Source organism: Protopterus annectens, chromosome 10.part0 (assembly GCF_019279795.1).
Source record: "Protopterus annectens isolate FY-2018-M chromosome 10.part0, PAN1.0, whole genome shotgun sequence".
Lineage (NCBI taxonomy): Eukaryota > Metazoa > Chordata > Ceratodontiformes > Protopteridae > Protopterus > Protopterus annectens.
In genome coordinates, this window is record NC_056744.1 from 1,005,011,770 (window position 1) to 1,005,030,793 (window position 19,024).

General features: G+C 44.3%; 1 protein-coding gene across 1 annotated transcript in view; it reads left to right on the forward strand.

The window, feature by feature from the left end:
• Positions 1-19,024, forward strand: part of EIF2B3 (eukaryotic translation initiation factor 2B subunit gamma) — a 1,604,034-nt gene that overhangs the window by 310,322 nt on the left and 1,274,688 nt on the right. The window contains exon 5 of the mRNA XM_044085761.1: positions 16,562-16,673. Within this exon, the coding sequence (XP_043941696.1) occupies positions 16,562-16,673 (112 nt within the window). The remainder of the gene's footprint in view (positions 1-16,561; positions 16,674-19,024) is intronic.

Sequence of the window (19,024 nt, forward strand, 5' to 3'; positions counted from 1 at the left end):
AGGCCTTTGCCAGGGCTAAAGCAGCCAAAGCATCAAAACCAGTGCCTGCCAAGCCCCCCACTCACAGGCCCAGCACCAGCTCCCATATGCTTTCTTTGGCTGAGGATCTCATCTCTTTAATTCGTGGAGCCCAGCCTCATCCAGATAGGGCCTCTCTCCCTCCTCCAGAAAAGAGGCCTAGAGCAGAGCCCCCTGAGCCAGTATCCGCAGATGATTCCTCTGATGACTCAGAACATACAGACCCTCCTGAGGCTTCTTATTCTCCTTACAAAGACTCTAATGCTGAGGAATCCATCCCTTCAGCCTCTCCTCCTGAGGAATTTTCCTTTGGGGAAACTTTGCATGCTATGAGGGAACAATTTCAGTGGCAGGGCCAAGATTTCTCAGACTCTAGAAAAAGGCTTAGGACCTTTCTACATTTGCCACAGCATAGGCCTTTAGCTATACCTCCAGTTCTTTCTGTTGTTGATGATGCATTTAATGATGCTTGCACTGCTCCTGATACTTTACCTCCGGCTCCTGCTAAGCCCGATAGGTACTACAGGGTCCCGGACACTCATCACCACTTATATAAGGCTCCTTTTGCAGATCCAGAGACTATCTCCCAGGGTCCAAAAGCTGTAGCAGCTACTTCCTCTAAAACCCCTCCCTCTGAAAGGGAATCCAGGTCCTTAGAGAGATGGGGTAAGTTTACACCTCTGCTACTTTGTCAGCTAGAGCTTTGAACTGCCAATTTCATATGATTCAATATCAAGAGTTTATGCTTGACCAGTTGACTAAAAAGCTGTCCTCTGAAGAATCTTTAGATAAAAGTATGTTCAAGAAATGGTACATAACATACAGCAGGTTAGTAACCATTCTTTAAAATGTGGCTATGATGCACTGGAGGCTTCCTTTAGATCAGCCATGACTGGCACAGTTATCAGGAGGCATGCATGGTTGAAAGAACAGGCATTACCAGACCATGTCAAATCTAAGCTTTTGGATGCACCTATGGACAAGGTCAATTTATTTGGTTCTCCTGCACAGCAGGTACTAAAAAAGATGGAAGAGAAAGCAAAATCTGTGCAAACAGTGAAAGATTTCTTGCAAGTTCAACCTCCAAGGTTTAGCCGAACTGGCCCTCCAAGAATTGGTCCTTTCCAGACTCCTCTAAGGCACAAAGAGGCAGGAATAGGCGCTCTAGAGGCAGAAACCAATCCAGGGGTGCCTACAGGGGTCGCCAGTGGCAGGGTAACAACCAACGAGGCACGGATACAGCCACCACCACTACAACAACTCAATCACAGTGACTTGGCGGTGGCACCGCCTACCAGGGAACAACTAGAAGCACCTTTAGGCGGAAAGCTAACCTTATTTTCAAAAAAACTGGCACTGCATTACAAGAGAAAAATGGATTTTGCAAACTATAGACCAAGGTTACAGATTCCACTTCCATACTCTACCAGGAAAGAGAGGAATGCCGAATCTACCACCTACTCAAAGGACAGAAGCTCTAAAACAAATATCTCAATTATTAGAAATGAGAGCTGTGGAGAAGGTACCATGTATGGAGCAAGGAAAGGGATTTTACTCCAGACTCTTCCTGGTACCAAGAAAAGAAAACAAATGGAGGCCTATTCTAGATCTGTCCGCTTTAAACACATTCCTCATTGTTCCAAAATTCAAAATGCTGACCCTACAGCAGCTTCTTCCCATGCTGGGCAAGGAGTCTTGGCTGGTAACTCTAGATCTCAAGGAGGCATACCTGCACGTCCCCATAAGACCAATTTGCAGAAGATACCTCAGATTTCTTTCAGGATCAGAGCATTATCAATTCTCAGCATTGCCCTTTGGCTTATCTACTGCGCCCAGAGTGTTCACAAAATGCCTGGCATCAGTAATCGCTCATTGCAGACTTCAGGGGATTAAAATCTATCCCTACCTGGATGACTGCCTGATACAAGCGGACAACAAAAACAAACTATCAGAAGACTTACAAAGAGTCATCTACCTGCTGCAAGCCCTGGGATATACAGTCAATACAAAAAAGTCAAGGCTGATTCCATCCCAAAGAATAACCTTTCTGGGTGCAGAACTGGACACATCAAAACAAATGGCATTTCTAACTACAGAAAAGAAAGAGCAACTTCCTCTCTACTTCTTGGCATTAACAAAGCATAACCATTTAACTGCAAGAAAAGTGCTACAAGCTCTAGGCTTCATGGCATCCTGCATAATACTGGTCCCTCATGCCAGGCTGCATATGAGAAAGCTGCAGTGGTACCTAAAGAATTTGTGGTCCCAGCACCAGCACAGCCTAGAAACCAAAATTCCAATGAATCCCATGCCTGAAGCAAGAGATTCTATGGTGGGCCCAGGCCTGCCAATCAAACACAGGACTACCCTTCTGCAAAAGTCAACCAAGACAAACCATCACAACAGATGCCTCAGACCTCGGTTGGGGGGCACACATGATGGACAAGTGCATTCAAGGCCTATGGACTCAAGACCAGCTACATCTGCACATAAATCTAAAAGAAATGATGGCAGTGAAATTGGCAATCCAGGCATTCAGACCATTTCTCCAAGAAGGCCAGTTGATGATAAGGACAGACAACACCACAGTTATGTGGTACATCAACAAACAGGGAGGCACACACTCATACCCTCTATGCCGGCTGGCACTGGACCTATGGGATGTGGCTCTGAGCTACAACATTCAGTTACAGGCAATTTATGTACCAGGAAGGAAAACATTCTAGCAAACATATTAAGCAGAACTACAACAGATGCCCACGAATGGATGCTGCATCCGGACATCTTCAAAACCATCACAAGAGAATGGGGATTACCACAAATAGACTTGTTTGCATCCCCATTCAATCATCAGTTGAAGAAATTCTGCACAAGGACTTACCACCCACTTGCTTGGAAGGTGGACTCCCTATCTTTCAGTTGGAAAAGCCTGACAGCAGTCGCCTTCCCTCCACTTCCTTTGATGCACAAGGTGCTTCTGAAAATCAAAGAGGAACGTCCGAGGATCATTCTGATAGCCCCAGACTGGCCAAGACAACATTGGTATCCACTGCTGAGGAGCATGTCCCGGGAACAAATATGGGCACTGCCCCTGATCCCATTACTGCTAACACAGAACAACTACAACATCCTGCATCCAAACCTAAAAACTCTGCAGCTAACTGCCTGGAACATTACATAACAGCAATTAACCCAAATTTATCCCAAAGGGTTAAAGACATAATCCTGGAGGCTCGTAGACCTTCAACAAGAAAGAATTATGTAGCAAAATGGAAAAGATATCTCATCTGGAGTACTGCAAAAGGGCAAGAGGTGACACTGGTGAACATAGCCAACATCCTGGAGTATTTGGCGGAGCTCTTCCATTCAGGCCTGTCCTACTCTTGCATCAAGATACATGCATCAGCTATTTCAGCAGAGTACAGCTTGGATCCTCCTGTCTTCTCGCATCCTCTGCTCAGACAGTTTGAGAGGAATTAAAAATGTGAAACCTCCCAGGAAACCTCCATTGCCAGCATGGGACTTGAACTTTGTGTTAGAAAAACTGACTCTTCCTCCTTTCGAACCAGCAGCAGCAGCAGAATTACAATACTTATCCTGGAAGACTGCTTTCCTGCTGGCAATAACTTCAGCAAGAAGGGTCTCTGAACTACAGGCATTAATGGCAGTGCAACCCTTCCTAATCTTCCATCAAGATAGAGTGTCCATGAGAACAAATCCTACATTTATGCCTAAGGTGGTATCCAGAGTGTCTTTAAATCAGGCTATCCACCTTCCTACATTCTTCCCAACGCACAGAACAGGGGAGAAAGGCTCTTACATACCTTGGATGTACACAGACAATTACGCTACTACCTGGACAGGACAAAAAACAATAGAAAAACTGACCAGCTGCTGGTAGCATATGCAACAGGAAAGGAAGGAAGTCCAATTTCTAAACAGACAATCTCCAAATGGATAGGAAATTGCATTAGATTTTGTTACTCCTACCATGGAAAGAAAACTCCAGAGAACATCAGGCCTCACTCCACAAGGGCTACAGCCACTACCACAGCTTTCTTCAGGAGTGGCTACCAAGGACATTATAGAGGCTGCTACTTGGACCTCCGTGCATACATTTGCCAAGCATTATAACTTACCTCTATACTCTAGATCCCGTGCTGGTTTTGCCACTGCTGTTTTGCAAGGGATCCTAACTACACCATAATCTCTTCTCTTTCCTCCTCCCCTAGTTTAGCTATGGTATTCTACCCATTTGTAAAGACTGCAAATGCATCCTTGAAGGACATAGTACAGTTTTGTACCTACCATAAATGTAGATGTCCGAGAGGAATGCATCTGCAGTCAGGATTACCACCCTCCTTCCCTCTGAGGTACTCCTAGGGTATTTGCCAATCTTCAGCTAGCTTGGGGGGGATCTATTATGGTGTATTTGTTTGTATATATGTACATACATGCTTATTTTATGTGTTTGCTCTCTACTATTTGGAAACGTTGGCATTTATCCAAATTTAGCCATCCAAGAGGGCACCTGGCATCTGGGGCAAGAAACACTGAGGAAAATGGCGTCGGCTGATGCCTTTATACCCGAAAAACTGCCGCAATGACGTCTGGTGAAGTGCGACACCAGCCGAAGCCAGACCCAGACTTTGGAATCCGGCCGACCGAAGGGCTGCCTGACGACAGGACAACCCATTTGTAAAGACTGCAGATGCATTCCTCTCGGACATCTACATTTATGGTAGGTACAAAACTGTACTTTTTCATTCTTACTGTATTCCTTGCCTAGGCCCTGACCACGACGTTGCTAGTTGTCGGTTTTGTGCTAGATTTAACCAACGCACTATTAAGCGTCGGTACGATTTTGCATTTCATTACTTTGGCAGAAGATTCAATTATATAATGCCGTCGGAACAACCGACTACCGGAGTTTATAAAAAGCGCAAAGAAAAAGAAAACAGGCATCCGAGGTCCAAAACAGACGACGAGGCTTCTGCTAGGCCTGTCGCCGGTTCACCGGTTCTCAGTGAGGCGCTTTTGCAGCCCCTAATGCCCACTACCTCAGAGCCACAGGCCGCTTCCGACTCCCACGTGGAGCTGACTAGGCCTCTGGAAACTGAAGGTATTGGACACTCGGAAACTATTCCCTCAGATGGGTCCGGAGCCGCTGAGCAGGCATCGGCTTCTGAGGGTGTTTTCAGGTCTACACAGTTATATGTGAAACCTTCTTCAGCTTCAAAGGCAAAGACTAAAGCAGTTCTAAAGACAAAGAAACAAGTCCAGCATTCTCCTGGACAGGCCACCATGCCTAAAAAACAGATGCTTAAAATGGCCGAAGACCTAAATACTTTGATCAGGGGTTCCCATCCCCCTCCTGATAAGAGGCCTAGGCAAGAGATAGAATATGAGTCTTCAGATCAGGTTTCCATTTCCTCTGTTTCCTCTTCTGAACAGGAATATTCTCTTCCTCCCTGTGAGGATTCTGATGCTGAAGAATCTATCCCTTCAGCCTCTCCTCCTGAGGATTACTCTTTTGGGGAGACCCTGCATACTATGAGGGAGCATTTCCACTGGGAGAGCCAAGATTACTCAGAATCTAAGAAAAGGCTCAGAGACTTCCTTTTATTACCTCAGCACAGGCCCCTTGCTATACCTCCTGTTTTAGACATTGTAGATGATGTATTTTCAGAGTCCGGTCTGTCTCCTGACTCTTTACCACCAGCTCCTGTTAAGCCAGACAGATACTACAGGGTTCCTGATTCACATAAATTTCTTTATAAAAACCCTGCTGCTGACCCAGAAACTATCTCTCAGGGTCCCAAAGGGGTCAAGGCTTCCACTGCAAAAAACCCTATCCCCTCTGATAGGGATTCAAGAGCCCTGGACAGATGGGGGAAAAAGATTTATACTTCTGCTATCTTGGCTGTAAGAGCTTTAAATTGCCAGTTTCATATGCTTAAATATCAGCAATATCTTATGTCACTGCTTAAACAGAAAATGTTGACAAATTCAGAATGTGCTGAAAACAAAGAAATGCAGGATTTATTGCATGCAGCTGAACAAGTAGGAAAGCATACCTTGCAATGTGGTTTTGATTCTCTAGAGGCCTCCTGCAGGGCCGCTGTTACAGGTTCTGTCATTAGGAGGCATGCTTGGTTAAAAGAACAGAATCTGCCTGATCATGTTAAAGCAAAACTATTAGATGCTTCATTACAGCATGATACCTTGTTTGGTGTTAAAGCAGAAGAGGTGTTGAAGAAAATGGAGGACAAAGCAAAATCTATACAAACAGTCAAGGATTTTTTGCAGGTACAGCCTCCCAGATTTAGCAGAAACTGGCCTACAAAGAATTGGTCCTTTCCAGTATCAGACAGACCACAAAGAGGCAAATACAGACGTCCCAGAGGCAGATCACAGCCCCAAGGCTCGTACAGGCCTAAACAATGGGGTGCTTCTACCTCCAAAAGCGGAGAAGAAAAATCACAGCCATACAGGAAACAGTCTCAATGACTTTCCACTGCCAGCACCAAGCACTTGTCTTCTGGCAGCCCCTTTGGGGGGTAAACTAGCACTTTTTTCACAAAATTGACACATGATCACCCAGGACAAATGGGTTTTAAATATCGTATCACAAGGCTACAGGTTCCACTTTCACACCCTGCCAAGGCAAAACGGAATGCCAGACCTGCCACGCAATCAATGGGCAGAGGCACAAAAACAAGTTTCATCCCTCATGGACATGAGAGCCATTCAGCTAGTACCACAGCAAGAGCAGGGACTAGGATTCTACTCAAGGCTATTCTTGGTGCCCAGAAAGGACAAAGCCTGGAGGCCAGTACTGGACCTGTCTATCCTAAACACATTCCTGGATATTCCAAAATTCAAAATGTTAACTCTGCAGCAGCTTCTGCCCATGCTGGGCAAGAAGGCTTGGCGTGTGACTTTAGACCTAAAAGAGGCATACCTGCATGTCCCAATCAGACAATCATGCAGAAGATACCTCAGATTTATAGCTGGCTCAATGCACTACCAATTCTCTGCACTGCCCTTTGGCTTATCTACTGCGCCCAGGGTCTTCACAAAATGCCTGGCACCAGTAATCGCATTTTGCAGACAAAGAGGAATACAAATATATCCTTACTTGGACGACTGCCTTATTCAAGCAGAGAACAAGGACATTCTACTACAGCATCTGGAGTTTGTAAAAAGATTACTAACAGGTTTAGGGTGCACAGTAAACGAAAAGAAATCAAAACTCGTACCCTCTCAAGAGATAATATTCCTGGGTGAAGCTTAAATACAACTGCCCAGATGGCTCATCTCACGCCAGACAAACACAGACAACTGACTACTTATTTCAAAATGCTGGCAACAAAGACCCAGTTATCTGCAAGAAAAACTGTGCAGGCTTTGGGCTTCATGGCATCCTGCATACTGCTAATTCCATATGTAAGACTGCATATGAGGAAACTTCAATGGTATCTAAAAAGCGTTTGGACTCAACATTGCCACAGCCTGGAAACAATAATTACCCTCATTCCCTGCCTGCAACAGGAGTTTCGATGGTGGGCAAAAACCTGTCACCACAAAACTGGACAGCCATTCACCTTACCCACAGTCAAGCAGATATTGACAACAGATGCATCAGATTATGCCTGGGGGGCCCATATGGCAGGAAGATGTATTCAGGGCACATGGTCCGCAAGCCAAATGCATCTACATATCAATCAAAAAGAGATGCTAGCTGTTCAGAATGCCCTGACAGCCTTCAAGGATCTACTTCATCCAGGACAACTACTGATAAGGACGGACAATACTACAGTCATGTGGTACATAAACAAGCAAGGAGGCACACATTCCTACCCTCTCTGCAGGCTAGCCATGAACTTGTGGGACACAGCACTGACTTACCAAGTACATCTGCAAGCACAATTCCTGCCAGGAAGGAGAAATACTCTGGCAGACTAACTAAACAGAAACCTAATGGATCCCCACAAGTGGAAATTGGATCTACAAGACTTCACCATGATAACAAGGAACTGGGGATGCCCGGACTTAGATCTATTTGCCTCCCCTCACAACTACCAACTACAGAGATTCTGCACAAGGACTTATCACAAGCAAGCATGGAAAGTGGATGCCCTATCTTTCAGCTGGAAAAACCTAACAGTATATGCCTTTCCTCCTCTGCCTCTCCTCCCCAAGGTACTCCTCAAGGTCAGACAAGAGAAACCAAAAATGATACTGATTACCCCAGACTGGCCCCGCTAGCACTGGTACCCAATCCTAAAGAACTTGTCTCAATGCCCAGCTTGGGCATTACCTCAAATTTCCTCACTTATTGACCCAATAAGACAGTCAGATACTGCACAGCCAATTCAGGACCTTAAACCTGGCAGCATGGCGGATAATGTAGCTATTCAAGACACACCTCTCTCTAAAGCAGTGATGGATGTTATTTTGGAGGCTAGGAGGCCTAGCACCAGAAAATCTTATGCAGAAAAATGAAAAAGATTCTGTGCTTGGAACCAGGCACAAAGTTTTGACACGATTGTTCCAAATATTCCTCAGATTTTGCAATACTTAACTGAGATGCTTGATAAAGGCCTTTCCTTTTCATCAATTAAAATTCATGCCTCTGCCATTTCAGCTCATTGCAATACAGAACCACCTATTTTTTCTCATCCATTACTAATGCAGTACCTCAGAGGGGCCAAAAACATAAGACCTCCAAGGAGAGCACCAATACCTGCATGGGACCTCAACTATGTCTTGGAAAAACTTACACTGCCTCCGTTTGAGCCAGCCTCTGCAGCTGATATAAAATTCATATCCTGGAAAACAGCTCTGCTCCTAGCAATAACCTCCGCTAGACGAGTCTCAGAGTTACAGGCACTCATGGCTGTGGAACCTTTTATCATTTTCCATCCTGACAGGGTTTCTCTGAGGACACACCCTACATTTATGCCTAAGGTAGTGTCCAGTGTGGCCCTTAACCAAACAATTCATTTGCCTACATTTTATCCAAACCCACAGAATAAGGGTGAGAGAAGTCTGCATTCTTTGGACATTCACAGGCAGCTACGCTTCTACTTGGACAGAACCAAAGCTTTCAGAAAGACTGAACAACTTCTAGTGGCATATGCTGCAGGGTCACAAGGAAAGCCTATTTCAAAGCAGACTATTTCAAAATGGATAGCCCACTGTATTCGTTTCTGCTATTCACAGCATGGCAAATCAGTGCATAAGGGCATTAGGCCACATTCAACCAGAGCAGCAGCCACTTCAGCAGCCTTCCTCAGAGGAGTACCAACCAAAGACATCTTAGAGGCTGCAACTTGGAGTTCAGTGCACACTTTTACAAAGCACTATCACTTACCTCTGTACTCTAAATCCAGGGCAGGCTTTGCCACTGCAGTTCTGCAGGGCCTGATAGCCTCTCCTAATCCTATTTAGCCAGCCTCCCAACCTTAGCTTTGGGATTCAACCCAATTGTAATGACTGCAACAGTAAAACAAGATGAACATAGTGCAGTTGTGTACCTACCATAAATGTAGATGTTCGAGTGTATTCACTGTTGCAGTCCAGGTTACCCTCCCACCATCCCCCTTATCCTTTGCTGGGACTTATCTGTACTTCTCTATTCTATACAACCTATGTGGTGTATTTGCTTGTAGATGAAGGAAAAGTTTTTTGTCCATGCATGCTTATTGGCATAATTTAGCCTACCATTTTAGGGGCACCTGACATCTGGGGTAAGAAAAACTGAAGAAAATGGCGTCGGCTGCATCTTTTATACCCCTGGCGCACTGACGTCAGGGAGGAGGCGACAGCAACCGATGCCGGACCTAGACTTTGGAACTCGGGCCGAATGCGGGTAGCCTGCCAGCAGGATAACCCAACTGTAATGACTGCAACAGTGAATACACTCGAACATCTACATTTATGGTAGGTACACAACTGTACTTTCTCTGCACTGCCCTTTGTGAATACCCTGGGCGCAGTAGATAAGCCAAAGTGCCTAGCCCCAGTTATTACATTTGCAGACAAAGAAATATTCAAATATACCCATACCTGGACGATTGTCTAATTCAGGCAGAAAGCCAGGACATACTTTTGAATCATCTGGCCTTTGTACAAAAGGTACTGACTTTTCTGGGGTACACCATAAACGAAAAGAAATCACACCTGCTACCCTGTCAACAAATTATATTCCTGGGAGCAAGCTTGAATACAACTTCCCAGATGGCTTTCCTTACGCCAGAGAAACAGATTCATTTGACAACCTACTTCAAAGAAGTGGTCACAAAAACCCTGCTGTCTGCAAGGCAAATACTGCAAGCCTTGGGGTTCATGGCCTCCTGCATTCTTCTAATTCCATATGCAAGACTGCATATGAGGAAACTACAATGGTATCTAAAAAGCCCATGGTGTTCACATTCTCAGGATCTAGAAGCCATGATTCCTATCATACCTTGCCTACGCCCAGAGTTCTTTTGGTGGGCAGAGGCCCGCCACCAAAACAAGGGACTACCATTCACGCTACCCCCTGCCGCCCAAGCCCTAACAACAGACGCATCAGACTATGCATAAGGGGCTCACCTGGCAGGAAAGTGCATTCGGGCAAATGGAACCCAAGTCAAATTCACCTGCATATCAATCAGAAAGAAATGTTACCTGTACAGAATGCTCTGACAGCCTTCAAGGATCACATTCTTCCAGGACAACTAATGGTAAAAACGGACAACACCACAGTTATGTGGTACATAAGCAGGGGGGGTACGCATTCTTGCCCCCACTGCAGACTAGCCATGGCATTGTGGAACACAGCCTTGGGCTACCAAGTGAATCTACAAGCTCAATTCCTGCCAGGAAAACTAAATACACTGTCAGACGGACTAAGCAGAAACCTCATGGACCCACACGAGTGGAAATTGGAACCAAGGCTTTTCAACATGTTGACAAGCAAACGGGGGAGCTCAGATATAGACCTGTTTGCCTCCCCCCAGAGCTATCAATTGGACAAATTTTGCACAAGGATTCCCAACAAACAAGCTTGGAAAGTGGATGCTCTGTCCTTCAGCTGGAGAACCTATCAGTTTATGCCTTTCCTCCTCTACTTCTGCCCTCCAAAATACTACCAAAGATCAAACGGGACAAGCCAAGGATGATTTTGATTGCACCAGACTGGCCACGCCAACACTGGTGTACCCCAGTGTGTCATGGTTGGCCCCATGGCACCTGCCTCAGACACCTTCCCTGTTGTCTCAGCAGGAGAACCAGATTCTGCACCCTCAGCTTCAAACACTGAACCTAGCAGCCTAGCTAATTACCTAATCTCTCCTTTACCATCCCTCAGTAAACCGGTGATGGATATCATTTTAGAGGCAAGGAGACCTAGTACTAGGAAAACTTACGCTGCGAAATGGAAAAGATTCTGTGCCTGGAACCAATATCAAGGGATGAGCACAGCAGCACCCAATTTACCACATATTTTACAATACTTAACTGAGATGCTTCACAAGGGCTTCTCCTTTTCCTCCATCAAAATTTACACCTCAGCCATTTCAGCTCATTATAACACAGAACCTCCCCTCTTCTCTAACCCACTGCTCAAGCAGTTCCTCAGAGGGCCCAAAAATTTAAGGCCACTGAGGAGAACCACAACTCCAGCCTGGGACCTTAACTTTGTCTTGGAGAAACTCACTCTTCCTCCTTTCGAGCCAGCTGCTACTGCAAATTTAAAATTTCTTTCTTAGAAAACAGCTTTCCTTTTAGCAATCACTTCGTTAAGAAGGGTATCTGAATTTCAGGCTCTTATGGCAGTGGAGCCTTTCGTCATCTTTCATGCAGACAGGGTGTCCCTCAGAACCAGTCCATCCTTCATGCCCAAGGTGCTATCCAGTGTGGCTCTTAATCAGTCCATTCATTTGCCAACCTTCTTTCCTAATCCACAGCACAAAGGGGAATGGATACTGCACTCCTTAGATGTGCACAGACAACTTAGATTCTACTTAGACAGGACTAAACCTCAAAGGTAATCTGAACAACTGCTGGTGGCATTTGCTGCAGGGAAAGAGGGGGAGGCTATTTCAAAGCAAACCATTTCTAAATGGATAGGCCATTGCATTCATTTCTGCTATAAGCATCATGGAAAACTTATCCACAGAGAATCAGACCCCACTCTACCAGGGCTGCATCTACCTCTACAGCCTTTCTCAGAGGCGTCCCTACCAGGGACATCCTAGAAGCTGCTACATGGAGTTCTGTACATACTTTCACCAAGCATTACCATTTACCAATCTTCTCTAAGTCCAGAGCTGGTTTTGCCACTGCAGTCTTGCAGGGTCTTATAGCTGGTCCTAATGCTACTTAAATTCCTCCTCCCAATCTTAGCTTTGGGAATCTACCCAAATGTAATGACTGCAACAGTGAAACACGAAGAACATAGTGCATTTGTGTGTACACTTACCATAAGTGTAGATGTTCGAGTGTATTCACTGTTGCAGTCCTGGTTACCCTCTCTCCAGCCCCCTAACTTCTTTTGGCTGTACCTCTACTTTCCTTTACTATGCTTAAAAGCTTTTTGGTATATTTGCTTTTTTGTTTGAGGTATATCCTTGTATATTTATATATTTAATTGCTTCCCATTAGGGGGGCACCCGACATCTGGGGCAAGAAAAACTGATGTAATGGCGTCGACTGCATGTTTTATACCCCTGACGACCCAAAGTCACGGAAGAAGGGATAGCAACCGACGCAGGATCCAAGACTTTGTTAATCAGGCTGACTGAGGGCTACTGCAAGTAGATAACTGAAGTGTAATGATTGCAACAGTGAATACACTCGAACATCTACATTTATGGTAAGTGTACACAACTGTACTATCTTCCTCCAAACCAGTGGGCAGATGCCAAAACGCAAGTCCATTCCCTGCTCTCCATGAGGGCAATACAGCATGTTCCTGCAGATCAGATAGGCCAAGGTTTCCATTCCAGACTCTTTCTGGTACTCAGAAAAGAGTGCACTTAGTGCCCAATCCTTGATCTATCCTTTCTAAACAGCTTTCTGGTGATACCAAAATTCAAAATGCTCACCCTCCATCAGCTTCTTTCTATGCTTTCCATGGATGCTTGGTTAGCCACCCTAGACCCAAACGAGGCCTACCTACACATCCCAGTCAGGGAATCTTACAAGAAATATCTGCATTTCAGGGCAGGATCTATGCACTTTCAGTTCTCTGCGCTTCCCTTTGTCTTATCCACTGCTCCCAGAGTTTTCACAAAATGCCTAGCTCCAGCCATTGCTTTTTGCAGACAAAGAAATATTCAAATTTATCCCTACTTAGAGTATTGCCTGATTCAGGCAGACAGTCAGGAAAAGCTGTTACAGCACCTGACCTTTGTAAAGAACCTACTGACCTCCCTGGGGTTATACTGTCAACGAAAAGAAATCAAAACTAGTCCCCACACAAAACATTGTATTCCTGGGAGCAAGCCTGGACACAGCATCCCAGATGGCATTCCTTACTCCAGAAAAACAAGCCTACCTGACAGGCTACTTCTCTGTTAGCCACCAGAACCCAGTTATCCGCAGGGAAAATCCTGCAAGCTCTAGGGTTCATGCCCTCCTGCATTCTACTCACTCCATATGGCAGACAGCATAAGAGGAATCTACAGTGGTACCTAAAAAGCCTTTGGTGTCAACACTCTCAAGATCTGAAAACTGTCATACCTATGATACCCTGTCTAAGGAAAGATTTTCTTTGGTGGGCAGCACCATGCAACCAAAACAAGGGACTTCCCTTCTCACATCCCCACGCCGCCCAGACCCTCACCACAGATGCATCAGACTATGCCTGGGGTGCACACCTGGACAGCAGGTGCATTCAGGGCCATTGCAGCCCAAATCAAATACATCTGCACATCAAGCAAAAAGAGACGCTAGCTGTTCAGCATGCCCTGACAGCATTCAGACCCCTACTCTCCCCTGGGCATCTAGTGGTCAAAACAGACAACACCATAGTGATGTGGTATATCAACAAGCAGGGAGGGACTCACTCTTATCCTCTCTGCAGGCTAGCCATGACCCCTTTGGCACATGGCCTCAGCCATGCAAATACACCTGCTAGCACAATTCCTGCCAGGCTCTCTAAACTCTCTGGCAGACAACTTAAGCAAAAACCTGCTAGACCCACACGAGTGGCAGCTAGACCACAGAACCTTCAACCTTGTAACCCAGAAATGGGGCACCCCAAAGGTGGACCTCTTTGCCTCCCACTCCAATAATCAGCTCAGCAAATTCTGCACCAGGGAGCCTCACAGCAAGGCCAGGAAAGTAGATGCTCTGTCCTTCCAATGGGTAAACCTCTCGATCTATGCATTTCCCCCTCTACCACTCATTTCAAGGGTACTGCTCAAAATAAGGGAGGAAAAACCAAGGGCAATCTTGATTTCCTCAGACTGACCACGCCAGCACTGGTACCCACTGCTGCGCAGCCCGTCACCCCTGCCACCATGGCACCTACCTCAGATCCCAACACTCCTGACCCAGAAGAATGGAGAATTCAGGTATCCACAATTGCAGACCCTGAACCTGGCAGCCTGGCTTATTCCTTGAGCTGTCCTCCAGCTGCCAGCCTAAGCAAACAAGTCCTGGATGTTGTACGTGAGGCCATACACCCCCGCACTAGAAAATCCTATGCTGACAAGTGGAAAAGGTTTTGCAACTGGATCCAGGCTAAGGGATCCAAAACAGCACAGCCCTCCCTACCTCTCATCCTGGATTACCTAGCAGACTTACTACTCAGGGGTCTATCCTTCTCTTCTATTAAAATTCATGCCTCTGCCATTTCTGCTCATTACAACACAGAGCCACCACTCTTCTCAAACCCTCTCATTAAACAGTTCCCAAGAGGGACTAACAACTTAAGGCCACCCAGAAGAACTCCTACCCCAGCTTGGGACCTTAACTTTGTGTTGGAAAAGCTCACCCTACCCCCTTTGAGCCTGCAGCTTCAGCAGAGTTAAAATTGAAAACAGCCTTGCTTCCGGCCATCACTTCAGCTAGAAGAGTTTCAGAGCTACAAGCACTCATGGCTGTAGAGCCCTTCAGCATTTTCCATGCTGACAGGGTCTCCCTCAGGACTAACCCATCCTTCATGCCTAAAGTGGTGTCCAGTATGGCTCTCAACCAATCCATTCATTTGCCCACCTATTTCCCTAACCCACAAAACAAGGGGGAAAGGATTCTGCACTCTCTAGATGTGCACAGACAGCTCAGATTCTATCTGGATAGGACTAAATTTTTTTAGAAAAACTGACCAATTGCTAGTCAGCTTTGCAGCAGGGTCAGAGGGCAAGGCCATATCCAAACAAACAATCTCCAAATGCATAGCACACTGCATCCGTTTCTGCTACAAACAGCACAGGAAACTGCCCCCAAAGGGGGTCAGGATGCATTCCACAAGGGCAACCTCCACCTCTGCAACCTTTCTCAGAGGGGTCCCCACCAGGGACATTCTGGAGGCTGCAACATGGACTTCTGTTCATACCTTCACCAGACATTACCACCTGCCAATCTTCTCCAAATCCAGGGCAGGCTTTGCCACCGCAGTCTTGCAGGGCATCCTAGCCAGCCCCCAGTCTTCTTGACTCCCTCCACCCTTTTCTTCAGCTTTGAGAATCAACCCAAGTGTGATGACTGCAACAGTGAAACACGAAGAACAGAGTACTGTTGTGTACACTTACCATAAATGTAGATGTTCGAGTGTATTCACTGTTGCAGTCCTGGTTTCCCACCCTCCATCCCCCTTCTGTCTCTCTCTCTCTCTCTCTCTCTCTCTCTCCTTACAGTAAATCTTTGGTATTTACTTTCTACTGGTGATGTTCTTCCACCATAACCTAGCTCCCTATTTGGGGGCTTCTGACAGTTGGGGCAAGAAAAACTGATGTAATGGCGTAGGCTGGCTGATTTTGTACCACTGATGACAGCAACTGACACAGAAATACTAAGCCTCTTGTATTCAAGCCGACTGAGGGCAACCCCTGGCAGGATAACCCAAGTGTAATGATTGCAACAGTGAATACACTCGAACATCTACATTTATGGTAAGTGTACACAACTGTACTTTATCCATAACTGTGAGAGCTTTGAAATTTTTATAAAATTCTGATTGCTGGAGAAGACCCCATCCATCAAACCAGTTGGGGGAAATGCTGTTGTAGTTAAGATGATGTGGTAAGAACTTGCCTGTTACTTTCAGGTACCTTCATGGTCCTGTATGTTATTTTTGTATCATACCAGTATTGCTATGTTGTTCTACATACAAGAATGGCCTGTGGACATTAAATTATATGTTTCAAAAATACTGTTCATCCCAGTTTCATCTGCAAAAGTTAAAGCACTAACAGTGTAAACAGGAATAGATAATTTGACAAAATATATTTTGCTTTAAGATGTCCTTATTAAAGGTGGTTTAATAAGTAGAGTAAACTATGAATAACTTGTGTCATTTCACTTTTTTCTGCTTCTTGGTTTTCAGCTGAACAGAGAGATTTCATTGGTGTAGACAATACGGGGAAGAGATTATTGTTCATGGCAAATGAAGCTGATTTGGAGGATGATCTCATCATCAGGAAGTCTGTCATGCAGAAGTAAGGGACTTTCTTTGTTTTGACAAAAAATATGATGGGGTACTGTGCTGGGGTGGAGCAGAGCCAGGACATCACCACTATTTATTTATCAAAGTTGTTTTAAACCAAGTGGTGGTGAAGGGCAGCATCCTGTCCTTAGTAGTGTGACAAATAATTGCTGAGTTTTTTGCCCTTGTTTTCTTATTGTCAAGACTATTTGTTGGTGTAGTTATATTGTGTCGTTTGACACTGTACATTTTATGTATGTAATGGAATAATAACTTTTATTTCCACTTTGTAATTTGAGGGAAAGGGTACCAGAGAATGCTGGTTTAACATGACAATGCATTGATATTTTATGATTAAGACATTAATATTTGTAATATCACTAAGGAACAAAGGCCATTAGAATTTATTTTCTATATTTATTTGTATTGCCTTCTAGCATTCCAAAAAACAGCATTTTTGGTGTCAATTCATATGGTTGGTTACTTGGAATTTGGAAGAACTGGCAATTTTTTATTATTATGAGGCATGCTTCAGAGTGGTGATATTACTACATCTCATGAAGTGTAGCTTTGTTGTCAAATATTAGAGTCACAAATAGGGAGTTTGTTTTGAGTAGGTTTAATCAATTATGTTTGTTCAAGAATTGTTTATTAGTTATGTAACATTATTCTTACTTCTGAAGTCCATCACCTGTAGCACTTTCCCAGTGGGATCTCTCTATCCAGTGGTTTTCTCATGCAGATATGTTCAAAATATACATCATTAGTGTGTTTAGTTCTTTCAAAGCACTGTATAATGATCAGATGTTTTTTTTTTTTTGTATTTCACTGAAATTGCTTAACCTTTAATGCCACTTATTTTTTCAGTCAGTAGTTCTAATCACTTTGGTAGTCTTCCATCAGTTTAATTTAAGATTTCTTGCACTTACTTTATATGCAAATGTACAGGTGTTATATCAACATCTTCCATGTCACCTGACTTTGAAAACAGATTCTTTGAGCAATCTCTGTAATTTATGGTTAGATTTTAATAGAAGAAGGTATTCAAACTCATAATAGTGAACTGAGTTTTCCAGAAATATGTCTTTTTGTCTCCCAGTAAATGTGTATATTCCAAGTTTTGTTCAAGAATTCAAGAACCGTGGGCATGGAAAGCAGATACATTTTCTTTTCGGTGGAATCAAAAGCTCATATATGCTTTCCCCCGATACGTCATGATTTTATGAGCTTCAAAAAAGCAGAGAAGGCTATGGCTGTCACTGTTGTTTCAGACATTTAAAGCACCATGGGGGTTTTCATTCAAACAAGACTTGCTGCCTTAATGGCAGTGCAAGTTGTTACATGGCCTTCTTAATGCCTCACCAAACTAATGGATCTCTTAAACCTATTTCCGGCTGCAAGGCATCATCCTTCTCTCTAGTGTCTATTTCACTAGTTTGCATAGGTGAGTATCCTTCCTGAATCCATTTAAGTTTTAGTTGCAATACATCTTTTTATTCATTTATTTTTAAGCTAGGTCTGTCTTCATTGCAGGATTGTTTTGAAAAAAAAAATGGGCAGAACTAAGTCTGTGCTCAGAGTAGGGCATGGCTCAGTGCAAGAACAGAGCTAAGAGGTGGAAGATAACTTTACTGAGTGTCGTTATTTCCTGCAGGCTCAGGTCTTTTTTATATCCTGCATTTGCAGGTTTCATTTCAAAGGTAGTTTGTTATGGTGTGGTTTTGTTTATTCCGACTGTTCTCAGAACATTTCTTAAACTGTTTCTCATTTTTTTATTATATTCTAACACATACACACATTGCTATGCTTTTTGCTGCTGTTTGATGTCTTATGTTTATTTTGATACAAGAACTTTTAGAGAACGACATACAGTCTTATTATTAGTTACTTATAAGTCTTTATTCTGCTGCTGACTTGCTTTTGTTCAATGGTTGTTGCTTGCATCCATACTGCATAACTGATGTGCAAAATCCCATTTCCTGGGCAAAGTTTTTACATTCATGATCTGATGCTATCCTTGTCATTATTGATCACGGATGGGTCATGAATCCGACCTCGGATCCAAGCTGGCAAAAGTGAGCGACAGCTCCTGAGCTCAAGCTCCTCCCTGCTCCTTACTTCCTACTACCCATGATCATCAGATCTCGTTTGCTATGGTCTTGAATGGTCAGTTCCTGAGCTCGGGCAGGCATTTAGTTGAGTATTTTCAATTTCTTTTAAGGCTTTTCTCACCATTTTTCTTTATCTTATTTTTAGTGTTTGTAGTGTTTTCATGTAGTGAAGTTTAGTACTAGGTTCCCTCCCTTCTCAGAAGTTTGTCATTGGTGTTTGGTCCCGTCTTGCCTTTTTCCCCTTCTCTCTTTC